This window comes from Anas platyrhynchos, chromosome Z, assembly GCF_047663525.1.
Source record: "Anas platyrhynchos isolate ZD024472 breed Pekin duck chromosome Z, IASCAAS_PekinDuck_T2T, whole genome shotgun sequence".
In the NCBI taxonomy this organism is placed as follows: Eukaryota; Metazoa; Chordata; class Aves; order Anseriformes; family Anatidae; genus Anas; species Anas platyrhynchos.
Window position 1 is genome coordinate 2,269,482 of NC_092621.1, and position 22,747 is coordinate 2,292,228.

The following is a 22,747-nucleotide window of genomic DNA, read 5'->3' on the forward strand; positions in this document are numbered from 1 at the left end:
AGTTTATATCATTGTAATTGTGGATGCTGTTAAATTATGTTATCAAGGTGAAATTCCCTGTAGTGCCAACTTGTCTGTTCCACACAAAAGAGTATATCACACTGGAGTTTATAATAGCTGCATTACAAGCAGGTGTGGAAGAGCTAACTACTGAAAATCCAGAAACATCAACTTTTGAAGTACTGCATAGCATCTATAAGGCTAGCTGGAAATAACCAATGGAAAATGAACTGAAGCTGTCCATTCATCTGGACTTTTCTGTGGACACAACTGATGGATCAGGAACAGCTTACCAAATTTTTCCTTCTTGATTGTCCCTGGTGAAAAAAAAAAAAAAGAAGAATGGCAAAATGTCTGTCTGAGGTTAATTTGGTTAATTTGGCGTTCTTTGTCTTTTGACAGGTGTTCAGTATACAGTCTGTCTATCCTTGTTTTTCCATTGTAGACAAAATTGGCTTTAAAGTTATATTCACATCATGAAGGTAGTGTGTGATGACAATTCCAAGCTTTTATGTTTTCTAAGTTGTTTTGTTTTGGTTTGTTTTTGTTTGTTTGTTTGTTTGTTTTTTTGGGGAGGGGGGCAATTTCTTTGAAAATACTCCGTGTTAAGAATTAACATTGAGGTATCACAGTAAGAGGCTCAGAAGTGAAGACAGGCTATTCTTTATCAGGTCACCTGAGTAACCTTCATTCTCACCTTTTCTCTCCGTATTCTCACCCATATGGTAGCATTCAACCCCACAACTCAGGGTGGGTGGTCCCCACCGACTAAATGCAGCAACACGAATGTGACACAGCCGTGCCTGGTAAGCAGAGCATCGTCCTGTAGCTTGCTGTGCATTCCTCTGACTCTTCCTCGCCAGTGCTGGGCTGAGGGACAGGGATCAGGCTCACACAGAGGCAAAGGGAGCAGACAACCTTGAGGGGGCAGTCAGAGCTAGCTGGGAATGTTTAAAGTCAGAGTGAGTTCCACTGCTTCAGATTCTGGAGTTGCTGGGAAGGAGACTATTGAAGCTTCATGACTGTCATTACCAAGCTAAAGCTCCTTTAAGTAGTTTCTTTGCAGCTTTTGCATACTGTGCGCGCTGATCGCTCAGCCAGCGAGGGGCCTGTGGTGTCGGCAGTTGTGAACTAAAGTCATTGAGCTTCATCATAAAGAAACTTGCACTTTTGAGAATTCAGATGTCAAGGCGTCCTGTTACTGGCAGAAAGATACTTCTTGCTAAAAGCCATTCGTTGTTATAACCAGTAAGTTCAGGATTGTGTTTGTACAGGCTTTTTGTCAGCCTGCGTTTCCATCATCTATTTCTTTGATATTGTAGGTGACATTTCCACTTTATTTCATCAGGTTTCCTTGGATTAAGACTTCAATATGATGTGCCTTTCTTTTTTTCCTTTGCGTGTGTATTTTTTTTACCCTATTTACATTGTGCAGGTCTAGCATATTGCATTACCCATCTCTGCTAGAGCGCTGTTTTCTTAGGCAGATAAGTTTCTTCCTCCTCAGATTGTGTTAACTGTATAACTGCCTTTTTGATAGCATTGTTGTTGTGCCATTTCGACAGGCAGAAACCTATAGCAGTTATTTATCTGGAAGTATCAGTTGGCTGGAGAATTGCTGCGATGCAATGTGAGTGCATTGTCAGTGAGAAGTGGGACTTTTTAGTAGACGGTGGTGTCCTGCATCCATATATGTATTGTTGTGTAGTGCATAGCACCACATATATGGGTCTTGCCACAAAATAAATGATGCTGTTAGATCTCTGATTTAAAAAATAAGTTGCAAAGAAGACTTTGTTTTACAGTTATTTTTTGCATTGGATTGCCTGTTACTACATATACAAGGGAAAAGGAAAAAAAAGCTGCATTTAAGTGAATCCTAGCTTGTAATAAATAAATAGCTAATCACACTGTAATACATGTGGACGAGAGATGAGGTTAAAGTTTGTGCGCTAGTGCTTTTTCGCCTAAAGCAAGTTGTAATTATTTTGTTCTCAATCCTGAAAGCAAGACTGAAATATTTCCTTGAATTCAGCTGAACTGTTGCTCCGGTGAGCTGGCAGTTGCCAGCTGAACCATTAATCCTGCTCAGGTGTGAGTGGCTGTGCCCTGAAGCTGTCAGGGGGTGTCCAGCAGGCTGCGAGCCCTGTCCCTGGCCCTGGTGACAGGGCCAGCAGCACGCAGTGACCTGCCGTACCGCGACTGCTTCCTCGCTGGATTGCAACAGAGCTTCGCTGTCTTTCTGGGTAAATGGTCAAAAATGCGGAATGTCATTGAGAAATGTATTAACATCCAGCTTGCATCCCTGCTATGAAATACACAGGGTACCACCCAGCACCAGGGCAGCACTGGGCTTACAGCCTGCACCCAAGGAGAAGGAGACCCAGGCTCAGGCAAGGGGCTGAGGAGAGGCTCGGGGCTGTAGCAGGAGCAATTGTGCTTGGATCAGTTCTGCTGTGATGGCACGTCTGGTGTGGCAGCTGAAGGCTGGCTGTAGGGAAAATCTCTCTGCTGAGTTCACAGGCTGCAATTGTGGAGAAAATGGCTTCCCCGGGTTACCAGAAATCTTAAAAAGTGTTCCTTTCTCTCTGAAACTTAATACAAAGCTTACTTCATCCTGAAAGACAGCTTACGTCCATCCTTGCATATATAGGTCCCTTCCTAATGTCACAAGTGACTGAAATTCTGATTCTCAAATGACTGTTATTTTCCATATAAAGTAGCATAGAAGGAAAGAAAACAAAGCTTAATAGTTTTGCCTCTTCTTTTTTTTTAGACTATAGTATAATAGCTGTAAGTTACATAGTGTAAGTTAGGAGGAATGGTTAAGGAAAGCTAGCCGGGATGATACGTGGAGAGGCCTACTTTATTCAGCTAAGAATTATTAATATTTAGAGACTGGAAATTTGCTTTTATTCATAACGGAACTTTTAAACATTTCTCCATTATTATAAATGTTGAAGTGAAATTAATGACAAATTAATTGAAAAGGATAAGCACTGGGAATGTTCACATGTGAAAACTGAAAGATAGGTACCATAACCATCTCTGGAGGTCCCTTCAACCCCTACAATTCTGTGATAACCAAAGCAGGTTTTTGGTGACGCCAAGCTCTTGCATCCTTGATAGAGTGATTTAGGTGCTTTATCTTCTCGGAGGTGAACATGTCTGTAAGGAACATAGCTAGAAGCATCTGCATGGGGGTTCGTATTTGTGCTGCTTTACATCTGTATCGTGTTACACAAGCTGTGTCGTTTTGAACTGTTTTTGCACTGCAGTATCTTTTAGCAGTAAGTAAGCATTAAATTCTATGGAAGTCTTACCCAGCAATGGTATTTCAGGGTGGTCAGAAAGTTTAACATCCAGCTCCAGGTTGCCTTGGCTTTGCACATCGGATTTGTGTTTCTTTTTAGTATTTATCAAACTCAAGTTCTTTTTCTGCAGATAATGTTCTCATTTCTGCACTGGTCATGTTTTCCTCATCCTGTCAGCTTGTTTCCATTTTCTTTTCTCTGGCATTATCACTTGTTTGTTCCTTTTTCTTTTAACAGGAGAGGTGCAGATTACCCAGAGCTGTACCTGGCTCTTTTGTATTTGTTGTTGCCTGGTTTGTTCCTTGTGCAACCAGAACATGACCAGGCTTCTGGCCTCTTGCCTAGCTGTTTCTGTTGGAAAATTGAAATCTTTGCAAAAAGTTACCACATTTAATTCCTATCCTGAGGAGGAAACATGGGAAAGTTACCTAGGACTACCAACAGCAATGTTAGTGCTGTGCCTGTATTCCCTTCCCCTTTTTTGACTAGGTTTCGATCTCAAAGAGTTGCTACCAAGCCTTTACCTTTCACATTTCTTTTAATGATTAATATAATTATTTCTATGGGCATAATAATGCAGGGAAAGCTTGTACTCGTGGTTATCGATAGAGGCATTATCCCAAGAACTGTTTTGTAAAGGAATGCTGTAATTATTTTAAATGTGAATGGCATTTTGAATTTGTCAATTGCAAGCAATAGGAAAATGCCATTACTTTTAACTACTCTCTCACTTAAATATGCTATTTAATATATATAATTAATAAATATTAATATATATATTAATATATATAATATAATTAATATATATAAATATGCTATTTAATATATATAATATAATAAATATGCTATTTAATAGATCGAATCTAGTCTACCTGTCCCCCCAAATCAATGTCTGTCGTTTCATATAGCAGCCAGTCCAGTCCAAGGCAGTACTCGCACGAGGTTGCTGTGGATGATGTCTTGCAATGCAGATACATGTTCTGCACTTCAGCTGGGTTCAGCTGGTCTGGAAGTTAATCTGCAACATGATAAACTTTTTCTCTTCAACTGCAAAATGTTTTTATAACCTTATTTATATCTTTCTTGACGCCACATCTAGATGCAGAGGTGCTGTGGCTTGGTGCTGTTGATACAGAGCAACAAAAGCACGCAACATTTTATCAGCTCTTACAGCATTTCTCCATTGTCTAATCCAAACACTGTCCTTGGCTTTCTGCTTGTTTTTTCCTGTTTTGAAAACTTCTAAGCCTTTACAAACGCTTTAATCGCTAATTATAGGAGCGTATAACGCTCCAAATAACATATAAGTGATACTAGGATTCAGTCCCACATCTCTGTTTGTTATGGAGTTCATTCTTCTTATACATGATTGCTTTTGGTGTAATGAGTTACAGGCAGAAATTTTCACTGTAGCTGCATTTGGGTCCCAGACTTTTCACCTAGAACACAGTAGCTCAAAACCAGACTTCTGGTTCTGACCATCAGCTTTTAAAAACTTTAACTACTACTAATAAGCAATAACCTATGGTAACTTCTAATTGTTTGAAGCTCACCAATAGCAGTCTGCCTTTTCGTGATATAACATGTTTGTAGATGGTAATACCATTAACAGCAATTTCTGCTTAAAGTACCTGTATTCTCCTGCTTGAAGGTGAACACACTTTATGTAAAAGCATTTAGTTTTTGAAAAGAAGTTGAGTGGATTGTTCTTTTCCTGGTAGCTGAAGAGATTTCACTTGATTCTGAGTCCTAATGTTTCTGGGAGGCTTTAGATAGAAGAGGTGCTCTTAGCAACTCCAATTCCTCATGTAAGGTATGCTTAGACCAGATGGACAGCTGTTCAACAGTTTCTTACAACTTTTTGAGTTGCCTGACAAGTACCAAAATAAAGTCTTAAAGAAATGGAAGCATTCTTTTAAGTTTATTGTCTGGTTTCAAATGCTTGTGGAGTGCCTGTACCATAGTGGCAGAACACCTTGCTCTTTTAACGTACGCATGCTGATGCCAACATGGTGATTTTGGGAAGTACCTCTACTCCCATTTGTAGGCAAGGAATGCAGGCACAAAGGGATGTGGGATTTATGCATGATCACAGAGGAAGTCTGCACAAGTTATGTCCTCTCTGGCTTAGGGTAGCGTTTCAGCCACTAGATCCTGCTACAATTAATCTAATGCTCAGAGCTTTTTAAAATGCCACCATAATATAGCATATTCTGAAATAAGTCCAAGTTGATTGGCAAGTATCACTCAACTGATGAGTTAACCAGGTCTAGATTTTTTTTTTCAGATTCCAGCTGAAGCAATTATTTCAGTTTTTGTCCAGTATTCTTAATTATATGCATTTCAGAGCATCTAAATGGGATACTATTTCTAAGCATTCTAACTAGAAAACCAGAGAGGAACCACCTGCATTTTGAATGTAAGGATTGTTTCTGTCAAAGAAGAATATGATCCCATTGACAGATTAAGTAGTTGCAGTGATCAGGTTTGTAAGGGTTTTTGCTAATATTGTTAGCTACGGTGGTTGAGGTAAAGTCATTAAAAGAGAGGAGATCCTCATGTTCAGAACAGAACCTGTGACCTCCACAGTCAGGCAGACATCATTGTTAAAGAATAAAATTCATTTGGAATTTTCAAAATTTTCAAAATATCACACCAAATATTGTTTCTTCAAGAGAGAAAAAAAAAAAGTAATCACAAATTTCCTTTGTATATGCAGAAGGCAAGCTGTGGGGTAACTGGATTGCAGTGGTGCTTTGTTTCTGCAGCAATATGAGAACAGGCTTCCCCTTCTCTGCAGTTCTCAGTGCAGTGGAAGAGCTGGAGGAGCGGGTTAAGGGAATGATGCAGCCTTCTGCCCTATCTATGTTGCAGGAAGAAACTGTCATTACGTATCTTTGCTTTGAATTGAAAGTAGCCAGAGCAAAGTGGTAGCAAAGATTTTTACTCTTTATATGAGTCTAACCAGGATAGTGACAAGTTCCTGTAGTCTCTTCTGCCTTGGTAAGAGCAGTGGCATTTATCTGACAAGTGATGATTCCTGCAACGCTACCCTATAATAGAAAATAACTCAGCTGGGTACAGATTGAATGACAGTCCAACAAAATGCTGTTGCAAGTACAGCCTCATTATGAAGTATTTAAGTGCCTTATGATAACTCAGAAAATGACTACTTTGCAGGTAATCAGCAAAAGCAAGTGCCAGTGGTTTCAGTGTTTGTACCCAGCAGAAAAACTCAAGCCAGTTTGGCATGATTCACATTCTTGCCAGACCTGTAAAGTCTGACCTTTGATGTGGTGGGGAGACCTAGTGATAGGAACAAAGTAGATTTGCCTTTTTCCCCTGTCCCAGGGGAGGGCAGCTTTCCAGCCTGAACAACCTCATCAGGCATATCCTGATGTGCAGCCCGAGGAGAGAAACCCAGCAGGCTGCCCGTGGTTAGACAGTGCCAACACACATGCCAGCTCGTACTTGGTGGCAGGCTGTTCAGCTTGGAGAGTTTGAGTTCAGTAGTCATCCGGAATGACGTGTCAGAGCCATCGACAAGATGAAAAACTCTACAAGTTTATCTTGAGTGTTATGGCTTAGTGCACTACAAAAGGAGATTTCTTTTTTATTTATTATGAGTGTTCTTCGATGCTGAATTAAAAGAACAACAACAAAAAAAAAGCCAGGGACAAAGTCTGGAGAACAGAACAGAGGCAAACATTCAAGGTACTATGTGTTTTGATGCAGTCAATTTTCCTCCCTTGTCATTGCTGCTTCCCTTTTTGACAGCCACTTTCTATTTTTCTGATTTTTCTTACTGTTTCCACCTCTCTTCTTCTCCCTATTCCCTATCCCCTACCTCCCCCTGACAAGGGACCAAAAGTAAAATGTGTGAAACTAAATTGATGTTGAACTGCTTTTACCTAGCAGAGGAAGGATTGAAAAGACTGATGTTCTTTTAACCCTTAATAAATTTGGTTGCAATATTTGCTCTTTGCGATGAGATGATGGTTCCTATTGAGAAAATCAAGCTGTAAGGCTGAATACTAGAGTCAATGCATTCAGTTAAGATTTTGGTTATTACCGTAGAAAACAGATCTCTTTCCAGATATTCAGGCATGCCAGATTAGTTCACCATTGAGACATTAACCAGCTAATAGCTCCATTAGTAATAATTGCCTATGCACTGTCTTTATTACCTAATATTTTTTACAATGGAAAAGGGCACACTAACCTTTTATTCCTTTCTTAAAGGCACAAGACCTGAATGTGATCGAGGAAGTGATCCGAATGATGTTAGAGATTATCAACTCCTGCCTGACCAATTCCCTTCATCACAACCCAAACTTGGTGTACGCACTGCTTTACAAGAGGGATCTGTTTGAGCAATTTCGAACTCACCCTTCCTTCCAGGACATAATGCAAAATATAGATCTGGTAAGTGATCTATTATTTAAAGGATGCTTACACTTTGTTATTTGATCTCTTTATCCTTTTTGAGAGGTGGAAAATATTCATCTCTCTCAGTTTCTTTTAGAATGTGTTTAAATGTTGAGTTTCCCTCTCCTATTCTCTGGGCCTCCAATGTGACTTATTTTGGGCAACATCTTTTATTCAGCAGAGCCAGAGGGATTTGGAGATGCCTCTGGTAAGGAATTCCCAACCTGTGACACATCTTTCACTTCCTTTAAGGAAGAACAGTGTCAACTTCTCTTAACTGCCCCTTGTTATAAGCCTGTCTTCCAGAGGAAAAAAAAGATGGATTTCATTATCAAGAAATCATCTTTGTTTCTGTTACTCCTATCACAATTTTAATTAATGATCATGGGGGACTTTGTTAAATAGCTATGAGCAGGCACTCAATTGCCTCATTGCCTGGCCTGTATCTGAACGTATGTTGCTTTCACCTACAAAGTGTCTCTCCACACCACTCAGCAATCCTGTTGGGAAAGTAAATGCTTTAGAAGAAAACAAAAGGAAATAACTTGGACCAGAATTTGTTACCAGTGTGGTTCTCCATGGGCTGCATATTGGCATCTGACTTTGGATAACAGTTAGCTGTTAGCTGATTTCTGCTACATTTCATAGTGGCATTAACGCTAATATTGAGGACCTGAGTAATGATTCCTGCTAGAAAATAACAGCTGTAAAGTGCAAGAAGCCCCTGTATGTCCTCTAGGCAGTATTTACAGAGCTGAGCAATGCTTGAAGTCATGCTGTGACCTCTGGATGCAAAATGCTGGAAGTGGAGGCTGAACAGGCTGCTAAATTTCTTGCTGCAGTGAATAGGGCATTTATTCAGTATGAGTAAAAATCTGCAGAGGTTATTTTTTGATTTGCCTTTACTTTAAAATACTACAGAAGATTGACAGATTTTTGATGATCCATAAAGGAAAGTAATTTTTACTCTTGACAAAAATGTAGAAGTGAAATCCTGTCCTGTACCTAAGCCTTCCTCTTCTGTTCTCACTTCATATTTTCTGGTCATGCAAGAGTTCGGAGAGCAGAGGTTTCAGAGCTCAAAGCTGTCCAAACTTTTGGCAGCTGCAGAGTACAGACAGCATGATACTGCCTGGATGATTAGGACAAGTCATCTCCAGGTTGTTTAAAGCAGAACTGGGTACAGTCAAGATAACTGTTCTTCATTCCTGAATGAGATAGGGGCCTTCTCTGTCTGCATGTCCAGAACCAGGAAAACTAATGGTTGGCAGGTCCTTGTGCCTGATAGCTCCTCGCCTTCCACAGAAAGCAGCATGTCCTTTCCCTTGTAACAGTTAAACGTAGGTTTTCCTCGACGATTTAAACAGTTCCTCCCCAAAAGCATTTAATACTGGGTTACAGCATAATGCCAGTTATATTCTGAAACTATTTAAAGCTTTCCAGGGGAGCATGTTGAATTTTTAAATAGCTCCTTTGTTAGAGAAGCGAGGATGTCAAAAAAAGATTTTTTTAAAAATGTACCTGTCACCAGCTGGCAAGTGGTGAGAGCTGTCAGGCTTGCAGATGTGAATAAAATATTAGATTCAGCTGACTCCTCTTCCAGCCTGCCACATCCTCCAGTTCATACATGTTATCAGCAGTGCTACCATCCTGTATAGAACAAGCCTTTGTCTTGTGTGCTAAAGCCAACAATTTTGTACTGGTCTTTCTACCACTTGAAAGACTGGCAAAGCATGTTAGCCTTGCTGTACATGTGGGCAGTATTTGAGAAGAACCAAAATGAGATGCTGGCTCCCAAACTTTGCTCCAGCATTTCTCTGCAGTGATGGAGGTGAGAGCTCTGTTGTCATGGCCACACAGGATGGTGAGATCACATGAAATCGAAGTGTGCTGCTGGCTCAAGAAATTCCTAAAATATGTTGTTGGAAGCTAGGAGGCTGTGTTCATGGGAGGATATGGGAGGATCTCCCTCTTCTTGACCTGCTCATATTCTTTTTTTTTATTTTTTTTAACATCCATCCCAGCCAACTCTTAGAGACAACATGCTGAGCTAGCCAGGTTTCTTGTGTGGCCTGGGATGGTTATTCAGAGAGTGAATCCACCAGCTTCCTATACACCAAGGAATTCCTACTGGGTTTGATGCTGCCGTGCTCAATGTATAGCAATGAAGTTGCCACCCTGTATGTGTGGCCCGAAGCGTGTAGATGGTAGGTGTAAGTGCCAAGAGCTGCTGCTTTTAGTCACAGGATGGGGAGAGAAGTTACCTTTCCCAACCCCTAGAGCCTGTCTTCAGGGTCTGTGCTGCGTACTGGTTCCATCCATGGGTTCTTTTACACAGGGAAGTACACCTGGATTATGTCCACCCACCCTACTGTGCAAGCGTTATTTCCATCACCAGATGCCACTAGGCGTCCATGTAAGCAGGTGTATGTTCTGCTCTGTGTCACTGTGATGTCCCCCAGTGCTTCAGCAAAATCCTTCTTACATAGATAGGGTGTAAGATTTTATTGTCCTAAACTGTACTGCAGATTTGTATCTGGAACAGAAATACTACTAGACAGCATGGTAGTGCTCTGTGTTGAAGAAAGCTGGCCAAAATACTGCATATGAACAATCTGTAATGATTTTGGGGCAGTGAAACAGTTGCTAGGTTGCCATGTCACGAATGTATAAAATAAGAATGACATATCTTGACTTCAATAATTACTGTTTTTAAACCAAAATAGGAAGCACAGGAGAGGTAAAAATGCTAAAAAAAAAAAAATCTAAAAAACAAACAAAGAAACAAAAAACATAATGAGTTGGAAAACGTACTGAGAAAATAGTAACTTGTAGTTTACTGTTTAGATGGAAAAAGGCATCTGCTGCAGTCCTTTGTGGGTATGCAAAGGGGTTATAGCCCAGAAGCCCAGAGGTGTCCTCTCAGCCTGCTTGTGCTAGCAATGTGCTAGCTGGATTACTCTGGGTTTAGGCACCATGGAAGAAATTCTAGGGAGAAACAAGAGCTGTAGAAAACAGGACTTCTAAGGACAAGTAGAACAGGTGCTGATTAGCCCAAAAGACGACTAGACCTGATATTTTTCAAATAAAACACAGCTGTGAAGAGAAAGTGAATAACCTGTTCTATGTACCTGTGGCATGTAGGGCAAGTGACTCGTGTAAATTGTGGCAGAGGAGATTCACAGGTAGGCGTAAGGAAAGACTTTCTGATGTTTATAATAATGAAGCACTGTGGTAGATTTCCAGGGACTTAACACTGGAGAGCTCCAGCTTGACCAGCATTTGACTGGTAACACTGGGGCAGGAGACAGAGCAGAAGTGTCTGTAGGCACATGTGCATCCGAGTACGGCTTTGCAGCTCAACCAGCTGCTCGGAGCAGGGTGGCAATTGCCCAGATTAACTCCGTGCAGACTTTGGCACAGTCACTCAGGACTTTGCCTCAGGGTTTGGACTATTCAGTTTACTCTGCAAAGGTAATGCTGGAGATAACAAGTAACCTCTGTGAGCTTCACAGCTGAGGCAAAAACAGATGAATGTTTAAGGGGTCATCAGCGTATAGAACATTATTTTATTGAAAACTGTATTATACTGTCTACCTCTGGGTTTTTATAAATAAGCTAAAAATCACCATTGCCAGCTGATTGGGAACATATGGGAACAGTTAATGCTGTACAGAAGAAACTGAAATCAAAATACCTTCTGTTTCCCATTAATTTACTTTTCATTTTAGAAAGTTATCTTAATGGGATATTGTGCATCTTGTTTAGCTAAATGGGATATTCTTCCTATGGATGGTGAACAAAGAGGAATGCCACGGTTCCTGTTCTGGCCTACTGCAGAAATGTTTCAGCTGTGAGCTCTCTCCGTGCCTCTGTTTTCAAGGTGGTCTATAATTTGGTCAGCAGGTTCACATGTGCCAGGAATTCAGTGAAGACTCTTCACTAGTAATTTCTAAAGATGAGTTTGGTTCATGACCATCATAAGATCTCATTGGCTTTTGTTACTTTCATTCTTCCTAAGTCTTCTGTGAGCTACTGATAGATACCGTGCGGTTGAACAGGCTTATCTAGGAGCTGCTAGAATTTTGTTTGCAAAATAGCCTGATAGAAATCAGGAGGTCGGGAGCAATGGCTTAGTGATGCAAAGGATCAGATTGATGCAATTTCCTACTAGGAATTTAATTCTCCAAAGACATTTCCCTGCTAGATTTTAAAATTAGTTGAGCTGGCTTGGCTCTGGCATAGCAACTTCTATTTCAAGACCTGCAGGACTTGCCGTGAGCATGAGAACTAATTTTTCATGGTTTTCCTTAAAAAGCCTGCAGAAAAACCTTGATCCTGCTAATTGTTAGAGACTGGCTAAAAACTTTCAGTGTTTTTTTTCCCTTCTCCCCACTCCTACCCATTCTCTTTGCCAGGAGTGAGGAATTGGAAGCAGAGCACCTTGAAAAGGTCACATCTTTGAATGTACTCCTAGTTTCAAGGTGAAGCTGAAAACCTTTTCAGTACTTCAAGTACCTTCAGTACTTCAAGTCTGCTGATAAACCTTTTGCGTTTCTCCTGCTATTGAACTACCTGGAGCAGTTGCTTCCCTTCTTAACAGGGTGGCTCCAGGGAGGGTTGTTTTGCTTTTTTCCCTCCAGGACAGAGGATGACTGTCGGCTATTGAACGTAGCTGTGATTTATGTTTTCCTTAGGAAGCTACTTAGATGAAGTGCTAATCCTGTGCTACCTTGTAACAAGAGGTTTGTTTTCCCCTTTTCTTCTCCTTTTGGTGCCACAGTGTTACTCTATCAGTGGTGAACAAGGCTGGAAATGTTAAATAGCAAATGTCAAAATGTGTCTTTCTCTTCCCATCACTTCACACAGAAAACGAAAAAAAGGAAATGAAAAAGGAATCCAAACTTTTTAATTTGCTGTTAAGTTGTTTTTCTCTTTTGCAGAGCTAACCTTGAAAATTGTGAGCAGAGGAGGCAACAGTGAATTGCACTGTTATTTTTAGCTGCAGGAGAAAGTGAAGAGTTGTAGTGTTGGTTAGGCAGCACTACTGCATGCGAATGGATTTGGGGCCTCGCAGCACTTCAGTTTACACTGAAAGAATCCAAGTGGAGAAAACATCTTGTCCTTGATAGCTGTGCTACCTGGTCTGTGCTATAGTAAATATAAATACATATTTCTTCACCTCAGACTGTCAGTCATATTGAAAACAATAGATGGACAAAGTAATAGACTCCGTGGTTATTTCCTCATAACCTAAAAAGAAATCTCCAAAACCTAAAATGTCTCTTTTAAATCTAAATCATTTTAACTTTTTTTGTAGTACTTTTAGTTTCTGGAAATATGTTGTAAATTTCTTGTTTAGAAAACAAAAGGACTAAAGATGAGTCTCAGGAAAAAATGACCTCTTAAATAGAAACGTTTATGAAAAACAATTTTGGAAATCACTATAGAAAATGGTTTTTGTTTAGAGGTCTTGAGTATATTATGCCACCAGAACTTGTGCTGCAGTCTATTCTGCTCAAGAAATCCCCGAGCTGATGGCAACCAAGCCATGCAGCTGCATGCACATTGCACAACCAGAATTAGGTGCTCTGGAGAGGGCAAAGCACTGCACCCTCCAGATACACAGTTTTATCTGGACACTGATAATATATTCCTGATGAGGGGTTGTTTAATCCAGGATTAAACATGCCTTTTAATCTCTGTTAATATGGAAGCCAGATTGGAGAGAGCTTTTTGAAATGGGTTGTGTTCCTTGCATGGAGAGGGCCTTTCAGCACACGTCATGACTTGGATCTAGGTAATTCACAGGGTCTAGTTAAGCTTTGCGTTGCAGGGTTTGCAGTTATTTTCAACTTTCATAGACCAGTTACCCAAGTGATCAGTGAGAGAATAACTTTCAGAATATCAAAAATAGGTACGACAAGAAAAAAAAATGCCCATCTGTCTAGTTTTCATCTGTGCTGAGATCTGCTTTTTTCTATACTTTAGAATAATGTGCTCAGCATTAGCTTTTAAAGCATGTGCTAAAACTTGAAACTCATTTAATACTATCCAGACATTTCGCTTTTTCTAGTTTGTTTTCTTTTAAGTGGACACAGAATTGAAATCTGTTCATTTTCAAGATTATTTTAAATGCAGCTCTGTTACTGATGTGGGGAAAATAATTAAAGCTCCTTCAAAGGAAAAGGCTACTTTTCCTTGACATTATGTTAAGCTTTCATTTTCATCTTTTGTATTTGGGCAGATAAGTAGGTAAAGTGTTTGACCTTCAGGTACAGAGATGGGAACTCGGGAAGTAGGGAGGTCATGCTGGATGCTTTTTGATTTTATTGCTAATATAATGTTAATAAGCAAATGCCTCTTCTTGTATGTCCTCTATATAATTCATCTCTTTTTGTTTTTTGTTTTTTTTTTTCTTGTAACCAGTATCTCATAGGAGTACTCTACTATCATGGTTACAAAAAGAATTACTCCAGTTCCATTTTGTCTGAAGTAGAAAGACAAATAACACTTAGAGACACGTATTATTATTTAAGTGGATATTTTTAATTTTAGTCTTCAACTACATACCAAAAATAGCAATTCAAAATTCCTTGAAACGCTGACATGCCCTGTAAATATTGGAAGCCTATCTCACTTTTGTTCTTTGTGGAATATAACTCAACCAAGATTAGTACCTTTATCACACAAATATAAAAAACTTTTAAAAACATGTTCAGATTGGAGCGTTTGTTTTTCCAAAATAGGAAATGCCAAGATTCACATAGTATCTGTAAGCTTCATTTGTTTATGTGTATGCTTTATGATAGAATTTTATCCTTCTGATTAAAAGCCCAATATTAAGCTTTGCTTTTGTTGTGGTTTAGAAGAGCTTGAGCTAGCAAGGAACACTAGTGAGATGTATTCTCTGCATGAGCCTGCCCTGGGCGAGGATAGGTTTCACCCATGATTACTGACAACAGACAAGTGTTGAAATGAAGGAAGGTGTTTTTTCTTTCGAAGTTTGTGGGCAACTTTCTTGTTTCTATAGAAGCTATGTATCCTCTACCAGCAATTTGTCCCAGACTCTATGCCAAAACCATGTCAGCCTCCCTCTGAGGTCCTCCTGCTCTTTGTGCAAGCTGTTTCTTGCCATTTTCCTGTGTAATTTCTGGTTCCTCCCTCCAGTGCCTTCACTTATAAACTCAGTACATCTTCCTGTTCCTTTTATTTTTTCTTCCCAAGGATTGGAGATCCCAGTGCTGCAGTCAGTCCTTATCTGTTAGAATGTAAAACCTACCTGCTGCTTCTGCCAGAGGCAGTGAAATTCTCCCCTCTTATTCAAGTACAGAGATAATCGTAACAGCGATACAGAAGGTTAAACATAAATTTTCCCTTGACTGGTTTTCATGCTTCCGTGGAGTTAAATAAAACAGAATCAGAACCAAAAAAAACACATTTTTATAGATACATATACACTAACCCAAAAAGCAGCTTGCAGCAACTGTCGTCTCTGTATCCCACTTGGTGCTTCACAGTTTCTAGAGAAAATTGTTTTAAGATCCAGCAAATCTACCTGCTCAAAACAAGAGCTAGAGTTTCGAGGATCACAGGAGAGGAACAACAAATTTGAATCCCAAAGAAATCAAGCCATCAGCTGTCTTTGTTTTATTAACAGCAGCTGAGCTGGGAGGCATAATTAGGGTAATGGTTTCTGGCTCCAGCTGTGTCTCACTACAGAACAAAGAGAGCTCAGCAGAGATTTTGTAGCATAATACACTCTTCCCCCTTCTACTTGGGAGAATTAACAAAGATTACTTGATGCGCTGGAGGTCACAATTCAGCCACAAGCAAACATTGCCACTTTGCAGAGAATAGTGTGTCCAACACGTACGAGAAGTCGGGCAACCTACCAGCAGCGAGTGAAAACCATGCATGGCCCCAACCAAGGGGCAGCTGGGTGCTCACATGTGCACAGGCTCTGTGAAGTTCCTCTGACCACCTTGTGCTTTCAAAGGACTCTAAGTAGGTGTTGAAGTTTTGCCCCATATCTTTTTCTTGTTGTTCTGAGCTTCAGTTCCCCTGCGTGACTGACGAGTTCCTCTGGGAGAAGGGATGGGGCTTGCAAAATGTGCTCTTTTTTGGATGAAAGGAGCTATAGAAATGGAGGTTTTCTGATGTCCCACATGGAGAACTGCCGGTGGAATGTCTGCTGCTGGTGTGACCTACTGAGCTTGGAGAGGGATAAAAGTTAAAGCCTGACCTAACTGTGTTCTATCTAACAAGGACCAGCTGGGTCACAGAAAGGGGGGCTGGAGGGGAAATACGATGAAAATCATCTTGGCCTCACCAGGGAGAATGAGAGCATTGAGAGAGGGAGTATACAGGTCCTTGGGCCTGGGATTTGTGATGGAGGAGGTTTATGAGGGACTTTGGGTAGTTAATTTGGAAAGAAGAGGGTTTTTTTTGGTTTGGTTTGTGTTTTTTTTTCAAGTCACTGTGGGTTTGGATGCTACAAAACCACTGGGCAAGTCGTGTAGACTCTTGTAGTTCTATTAAGGTATTGAATGGTTTTCTTAGAGCCCCCAGTGTGGGAGTCATGGAAAACAAAGGGATTTTACTTTAATACTTGAAAACTAAACTAAATTTCTGGCTCAAACTATGAAAAAGTAGACAAGAATGCCCAGAAAATCCTGCCTGAGAAGAAGGATAGGATTATAAGCTATGTTTCAGTGTGCTTGAAAATCTTAGTTTAAATTAATCTTAATTTATTAGATATTTTCAGTGTGCTTGAAAATCTTAATTTATTAATTCAGCTGTATGCGTTAAATTGTAAATTCATCCACACATTGAAAACAGGACAGCAAGAGAATACTGATAATTATGCTAATTTGTCATTAACAAAGTTTTTCTAATTGTGACACAAGCCAGGACATGCTTATTCTTTAAAAAGTACAGATGTATTTATCCAGGGAAAGAAGATGAAAGCTTCATGTGTAAATTGATACAAAGATCTCTTCTTTTCTATTTGTTTATGTGCTCTGATTTTTCATTCCAGGTGATCAGCTTTTTTAGCTCCCGATTAGAGCAAGCTGGAGCTGAACTGTCAGTGGAGCGGGTTCTGGAAATCATCAAGCAGGGAGCTGTTGCTTTGCCCAAAGACAGGCTAAGAGTAAGTGCTCGAGACCTCGTCAATTAAAGCGTACTGTTCAATCAATTACATACATACACTTTATATCAGTAATGTCAAAACATCATTTCTCCTATCAGTAGTGGCTGATAAGGGATTACTTTTTGGATTGCAATATGTATATGTTTTCATTTAAATTCCTAATTTGTACTGAATGTTTGGGTGAATTTTCTTGAATAGTTATTAAATTTAAATGTGGAGGAATTAAAATCAGCTAAGGGTAAGTTTTTCTTCATGATCTCTCTAAGGTGCACCTCTCTGTGTGTTATTAAGGTATAACCAGAGTCTTGTTCTCATTTTTTTGTTAGTACATTCTTCTTTCTCTAGAGTTCTGCATCTCCATTTAGGTCTACATAACATGTTACAAAGATAAATTTCTGTGGCTTTAGTCTCGGGTTAAGAATAAACCAACCCAGTGAAAATCAATTCAGGAACTGCAAGTCTGGTCAACATGGTTGTGAGCTTTCTATATAATCCTGAGCAGACCCCTCTGTTCTGTTCTGAGAATCTCAAATCTCACAAGGGATTTACCAACTTGACAGGTTTTGTGAGGCTAAAATCCATTAATGGCTGTGTGATGTTTAAATACTGCAATAATGAAATCTGTGTAAGTACGTACACAAATGGGAGCTCTGTGGTGTGTTTTTTTTTATATCCACAACAATTTTTGCTTCTCCACTGTGCCAAGTGTATTTTAAATACTTAATGCAGAACCATTTTTGTTCTTACTCCATGATAAGAGAGCAGGAGCTTCTTCTCAAGACCCATTTCTTTTGTAGTAACTTCAGGAAAATATCATCTGATAAGGCATACTGAGTACACACAGCTACTGGCGACGGCTGGTAATTTATTTATACCCTGGTAATTTTAAAACACCCAGTGGGAATTGTCTATCTGACTGCATATACTAATGTATTTCCTACAGTTCCCAGTGTCCCTGAGATGGCCCATGTAGCAAGCCAACCAGACTGAATTACTTCAGGAGAAATTGGTCTCTAGTCAGAGCTGTGAGCTGCAGTACAGGAATAGCCTAAATAGCAGCAAAGGAGTTGTTGGATCCAAATCCTTCAGGTTGTACCCTTGCTGAATGATGGTGCTGTGACTAGTCAGTAGCAATGTGTACAAAACCAGGCTACAGAGAAACACCGGACCCTTCGCATTTCCTTTCTGTGAGCTTCTTTTTTTGTGTGTGTGACAACATTCTTATGTGCAGGTAATTAAAAGCTCTTCTGTTACAAGACTGCAGTGATTATTGACATAGAGCCATCGCTAAATAAGTTTGTTGCTTACAGAAATTGAAGGTTTTATCACTTACTTAGTGTGCCAGATTGACTTGCATGTTGGGCCACAATTTAAAGAAGTGTTGTTTCAGGAGTGAAATCCTGTCAAGCTTACGTTTTTGTGCATTAATGATAAAGTGTTCAAATTGACATGTTTATAGTGCCACTTAAGTCAACAAATGAAAATTTTTTGGCAACTACTAAACTCTGTAAGTCCTTACCAAGCAGTACAGGGCTTCCTATTTTAAGGATGGTTGTAGTGTGACTTAGAATGCTTACCTTTGCTTCAAAAGACTTTAGTTTGGGGCAGGCTTACCAACTGAATGGTTATGGGGTTATGGGGACACAATTCTTCTACACTGGCCACTTGCACCTACCGGTACCGGATTTTATCTCTTTTTTTTTTGTTTTTTTTTCCCAAAAAAAATCCCTTTAATCCCTTTAATCCCTTTGCTAAGCAAGAGTTTGGTCATAGCAGGTTACTTTTCTGTGTGGAGAAAGCTGGTGACACTGACATTGGCATCAACAACTGCATGCATTAATTTGTAGATGCTCATAACTCCCTTTCTTCACAAAGACAGTAATGGTGAGTAGCACACAATTCCCTCCTACAGAAATCACGTTGTAAGTCATCATACCATCTGCCCTTACATTTCTCTCATAAGGGTCTCACAAGTCTTGCTGTTTTTCAGGCTTTCCTCCTTTAGTCTCTGAGGTTTCCAGGGGAAGCTATTCTAGCGCTTGACAAAATCATATTAAGATCAGACTAAAGATACAGTTACACAATAACGTTGGCAACTCTGAGGAATTTCAGCAGCTAAATAAAGGAGAAAGCTTTAATCCTCATGTCTTTAATGACACTCTCTGGGCATGTCTGGATGGGTGGGAGCAGCCCTACCCACATTTGCTCTGCCTGCACAATAGGCCCAGTGGCTGTTCACAACACTGAGCTCCCATCTGTGAGCTGGAAGCTGTATAGCTGCACAGAGCAACTAATACTGCCTGCTGAAAGGACATTTTTCGAGCACATACTAGCTTGGGCACAGCCAATTGACAGAAGTGGCTTCTGGAGAGGAGTTGGCTTGTGCCTGGACAGCTTGGACAATGTGTGGAGGAGTTATGGGTCAGTTGCATCTGGGTTGACACGACCTACATGTAATTACAACGTGAAAAGCTGTGGAGCTTAATCCTGAGAATTTTTGGATCAGCTTTTCAGCTAATTACTAATTAATTTTCCAGCCATCCTTGCTTTTACCATGGTATACTCAAGTGCTCTAAAGTAGAGTAGCCCCTGCAGAGATACTACACTTACCTCCTAGAAATTGCCATCTTCAGCTTCAACTCTTTGAGGGAGGTGGTTTAATAAATACAAATTGAGATTTGGAAAAATGAGGAATGAAGCAGCACTTTTACTCTCTTGCTCCTCTGCAGCTCAAACAATGGTCTTTTTCCTTATGTATGAGTACGTAATGTATGCACAGATAAATATAGCGAATGTTTTCAAGTTGCTTATCTTGGCCTTTGTTGAGGAAATGAGCATTCAAGAGGCGTTATATGTATTCAGATCTTGAGTCTTGCTTAGACCATAGTTCAAACATGAATAAAGGTAAACTAAAAATAACAGCACTTAGAGCCATGATCCTGATCTGCATAATGGAGCTTATCAGCTTTGTAGCACACCCTCGTACTCCTGCTCCCTTTCACTGTGGGAAGTAACGTGTGACGCAAAGCGAGCATGTGTGTTAGCAGTAGGGCATGTATGTAGGTATATGCGTAAGGAAAGATACCTTTTCCTGGCAAATAATGGTTGGGAAATGGAAGATCTAACTCATATTTTCCTTACAGTTCTGGAGCAACCCGACTGCCATTGAATACAAACAATATAATTAGCATTACTTTGAGCGTATGCTTTTAGCCATGTGCTGTGGAAGGCAGGGAAAGTCCAAGCTGAGTAATTAGCCTTTTAGAAGACTTGTGCATAAACAGAGAGATAAAGGGCAGGTGCTGAAATCAAGAGCTGGTTATTTCTCCTTCGGTCTGTGGGAGGAGATAAATGAAGTTAATATGCCCGTGACTGAGGCAGAAGCCATGGTTTAGAGATAGAGCTGTCTCCTTCGCAGACGAGCAGCCCACAATCCAGGCTCCCTGTTTTATTGCAGAAGCTTATTAAAGGCAATTTAGAGATCATAGTGATAGGTGAAAATTGGTCTCATTCTTTATTTTTATTTTTTAAAGTTCTCAGGCTGCCTTTCTTCCCTTTGGTGAACTATCTGCGCTTTCAGGAGTCGGAGAGTGAGAGAAGCAACACTGTGTCTGGAGCCTGCGAGTTATCTCAGGATTTTAAGGGGAGTTAGCCAGCTGATAACTGGTCTTCTACAATAAGTTGGAAAACTTGTTTCGAATGCCAGCTGTTGACTGGAAACTGACATTTGGGTTCATGGAATGATCACACTTGGGAGGCCATGGTTAAGGTTTTATAAAAGAAAACTTCCCATTAGCTAAGCCACTTAAAGCAGAGACTTCATTTTCATGAACATATTCTGAGCTGCCCTGCTCCTTTTCTCACTGTGTCAATTAGTATTTTTGTCATCAGTGTGCATTCTGTCATATATTCTTGATGTGTTATGCAGACATGCCATTATGCTATCAGCTTGCACCCTTTTGGTATGGTACAAAATTTAATATTTATTGAAGTGCATTCTAGTTTCACAGGCATTAAAATTTCACAGAACACGTGAAAGGAGCAGAGGTAAAAGCCTTCAATCTCTTGACAGAACAAGCTTTGCATTAGGTGTTAAAAGCACTTTTCATAGGTTTCCCCTTCTATTAGCCATGCACTTCCAGCTCCTTCCACTTCCATTTGTTTCATAGGAAAAAGCCCCTAATCATCAAGGCACCAGAGAGCAGGGGAAAGCAGTAAATTGTCATGGGATTGCCGGTAGGTACTGCCTGGCAGCCAGGCCAGCACAGCTTTGTATCCTTGGCATATCACCCAGCTCCTGGGGAAGCTGCGCCAACATCAAAAATTCTGCTACCAAAAATGTCATAAAAATAACATGGTTGTTGATGGAGGTGGCAGCAAATGTGTACATCTAGCTCCTGGCTGTGAATGCGTATGGCTCGTCTTCGCTGCAAAGCTGAGTTTTGTTCCTAACCCAGCTCCTGGCCACAGATAAAACCCTTTGCTTCAAATGCTGTTGTGCTTTTCCACTTGAATTGGCTGTCTAGAGCAAAGGGGCTTGGCCAGGACTCAGGCATTGCTCCTCAGCTGGTAGAGAAGCTGTGCCGCAATCTGGGCCCGCTCAGCTGCTGCTGGCTGTGCAGGGCCTTCCCACAAGCTGCCTCCCGTGCCAGGCATGAGCGAGCGTGGTGCTGAGCACACGAGGTATGCTCTGCACGGCCATGGCAGTGCTGCTGCTGGGACACATCTCTGCGGGGCCAACTGGTCAAGGGGGAGTGCAAAGTGCTTGCATCTATGAAGGAAGGTGTACCTATAAAAGCAAGTGCGTACTGAACTTGCCAACACTGAGGGAGCCTAAACAGTCTCTGGTTTGGCTGCTGAGCTCTCTGGAAAGGTCAGGATGCAGTTAGGAGAGAGGAGATGTCATGTGCAGTCACTTGTATTGTCACACTGTGCAGAGTGGCACGACGTGGGTAGCACTTGCAACAGTGCCCCACATTACAAAGAAAATTGTGTATGCGTGCTGCCTAATGTGAGAGATCACCCATTGCCCCGTCTTCCATTACAATCGCTCCTGGTGATAGCTGCAACACTTTTGTTTCCGGAGTCCTGATGTCCTAAACCCCCCCAGTGATCATTTGGCCACAGCAAGATGTGGGCTTTGGAGTCAAGATACAGTGGTTTTTAATGATCTCAAGTAAACCTTGTGGCGGATCTGTGATTCTTAAGCTATGCACAGCTTTCTTGCATTTGTTTAACTGCTGGAAGAGTGCTACACTACTGTGGGTTTTAGATAGAGAGAAGAATGCACAAACTAATTCTGTATGACACTGTAAAGAGGTAGGGGCAGAGGAGGGAGTTAAGGAGAACAGCAACTCCTGTTCAGAGCTCTAGGGCACAGTACTAACCAAGAGAGACAGAAAACTTCCTTAAAAAATAAATTCTCCATCAAATTCTTTCTGTTATTTATGTTTTTCTGACTGAAGGTCAAAGATCTTACTATAGTGGAAGCCGATTGTGTCTAACACATCCTTAGGGCTGACATTAGGCAGGCATCTATAATGCAGACTTCCCTTTGCTGACCCTCAACTGCTGTTAACCCTTAGCCTGAAGAAGATCGGATTAGTAAGAGAAGTGTAAGAAACTTTTAAACAAAGTGCTTTTTGGGCTTTTCCAAAACGCCAAACATATGCTAAGAATAATATTTATAGATGGCATATTTCCTTCTGGCAACTTATACCCTCAATTAAGATGTCAAACTTCCCTGCTTCCGTGAGCTGACCTGTAAGCAATGAACAATAATTCATGTGTCTTTTGAAGGCATTCATTTTAGAGGTTAGATTCTCGGAGACCTAGGGTGGAGAAGTATATA

General features: G+C 40.6%; 1 protein-coding gene across 11 annotated transcripts in view; it reads left to right on the forward strand.

Annotated features, from left to right (window-relative positions):
* DYM (dymeclin) overlaps positions 1-22,747 on the forward strand; it is a 162,843-nt gene that overhangs the window by 112,975 nt on the left and 27,121 nt on the right. For all 11 annotated transcript variants that reach the window (XM_072030751.1, XM_072030756.1, XM_072030757.1 and 8 more), the window contains 2 exons: positions 7,557-7,739; positions 16,783-16,896. In XM_072030751.1, coding sequence (XP_071886852.1) covers positions 7,557-7,739; positions 16,783-16,896 — 297 coding nt within the window. The remainder of the gene's footprint in view (positions 1-7,556; positions 7,740-16,782; positions 16,897-22,747) is intronic.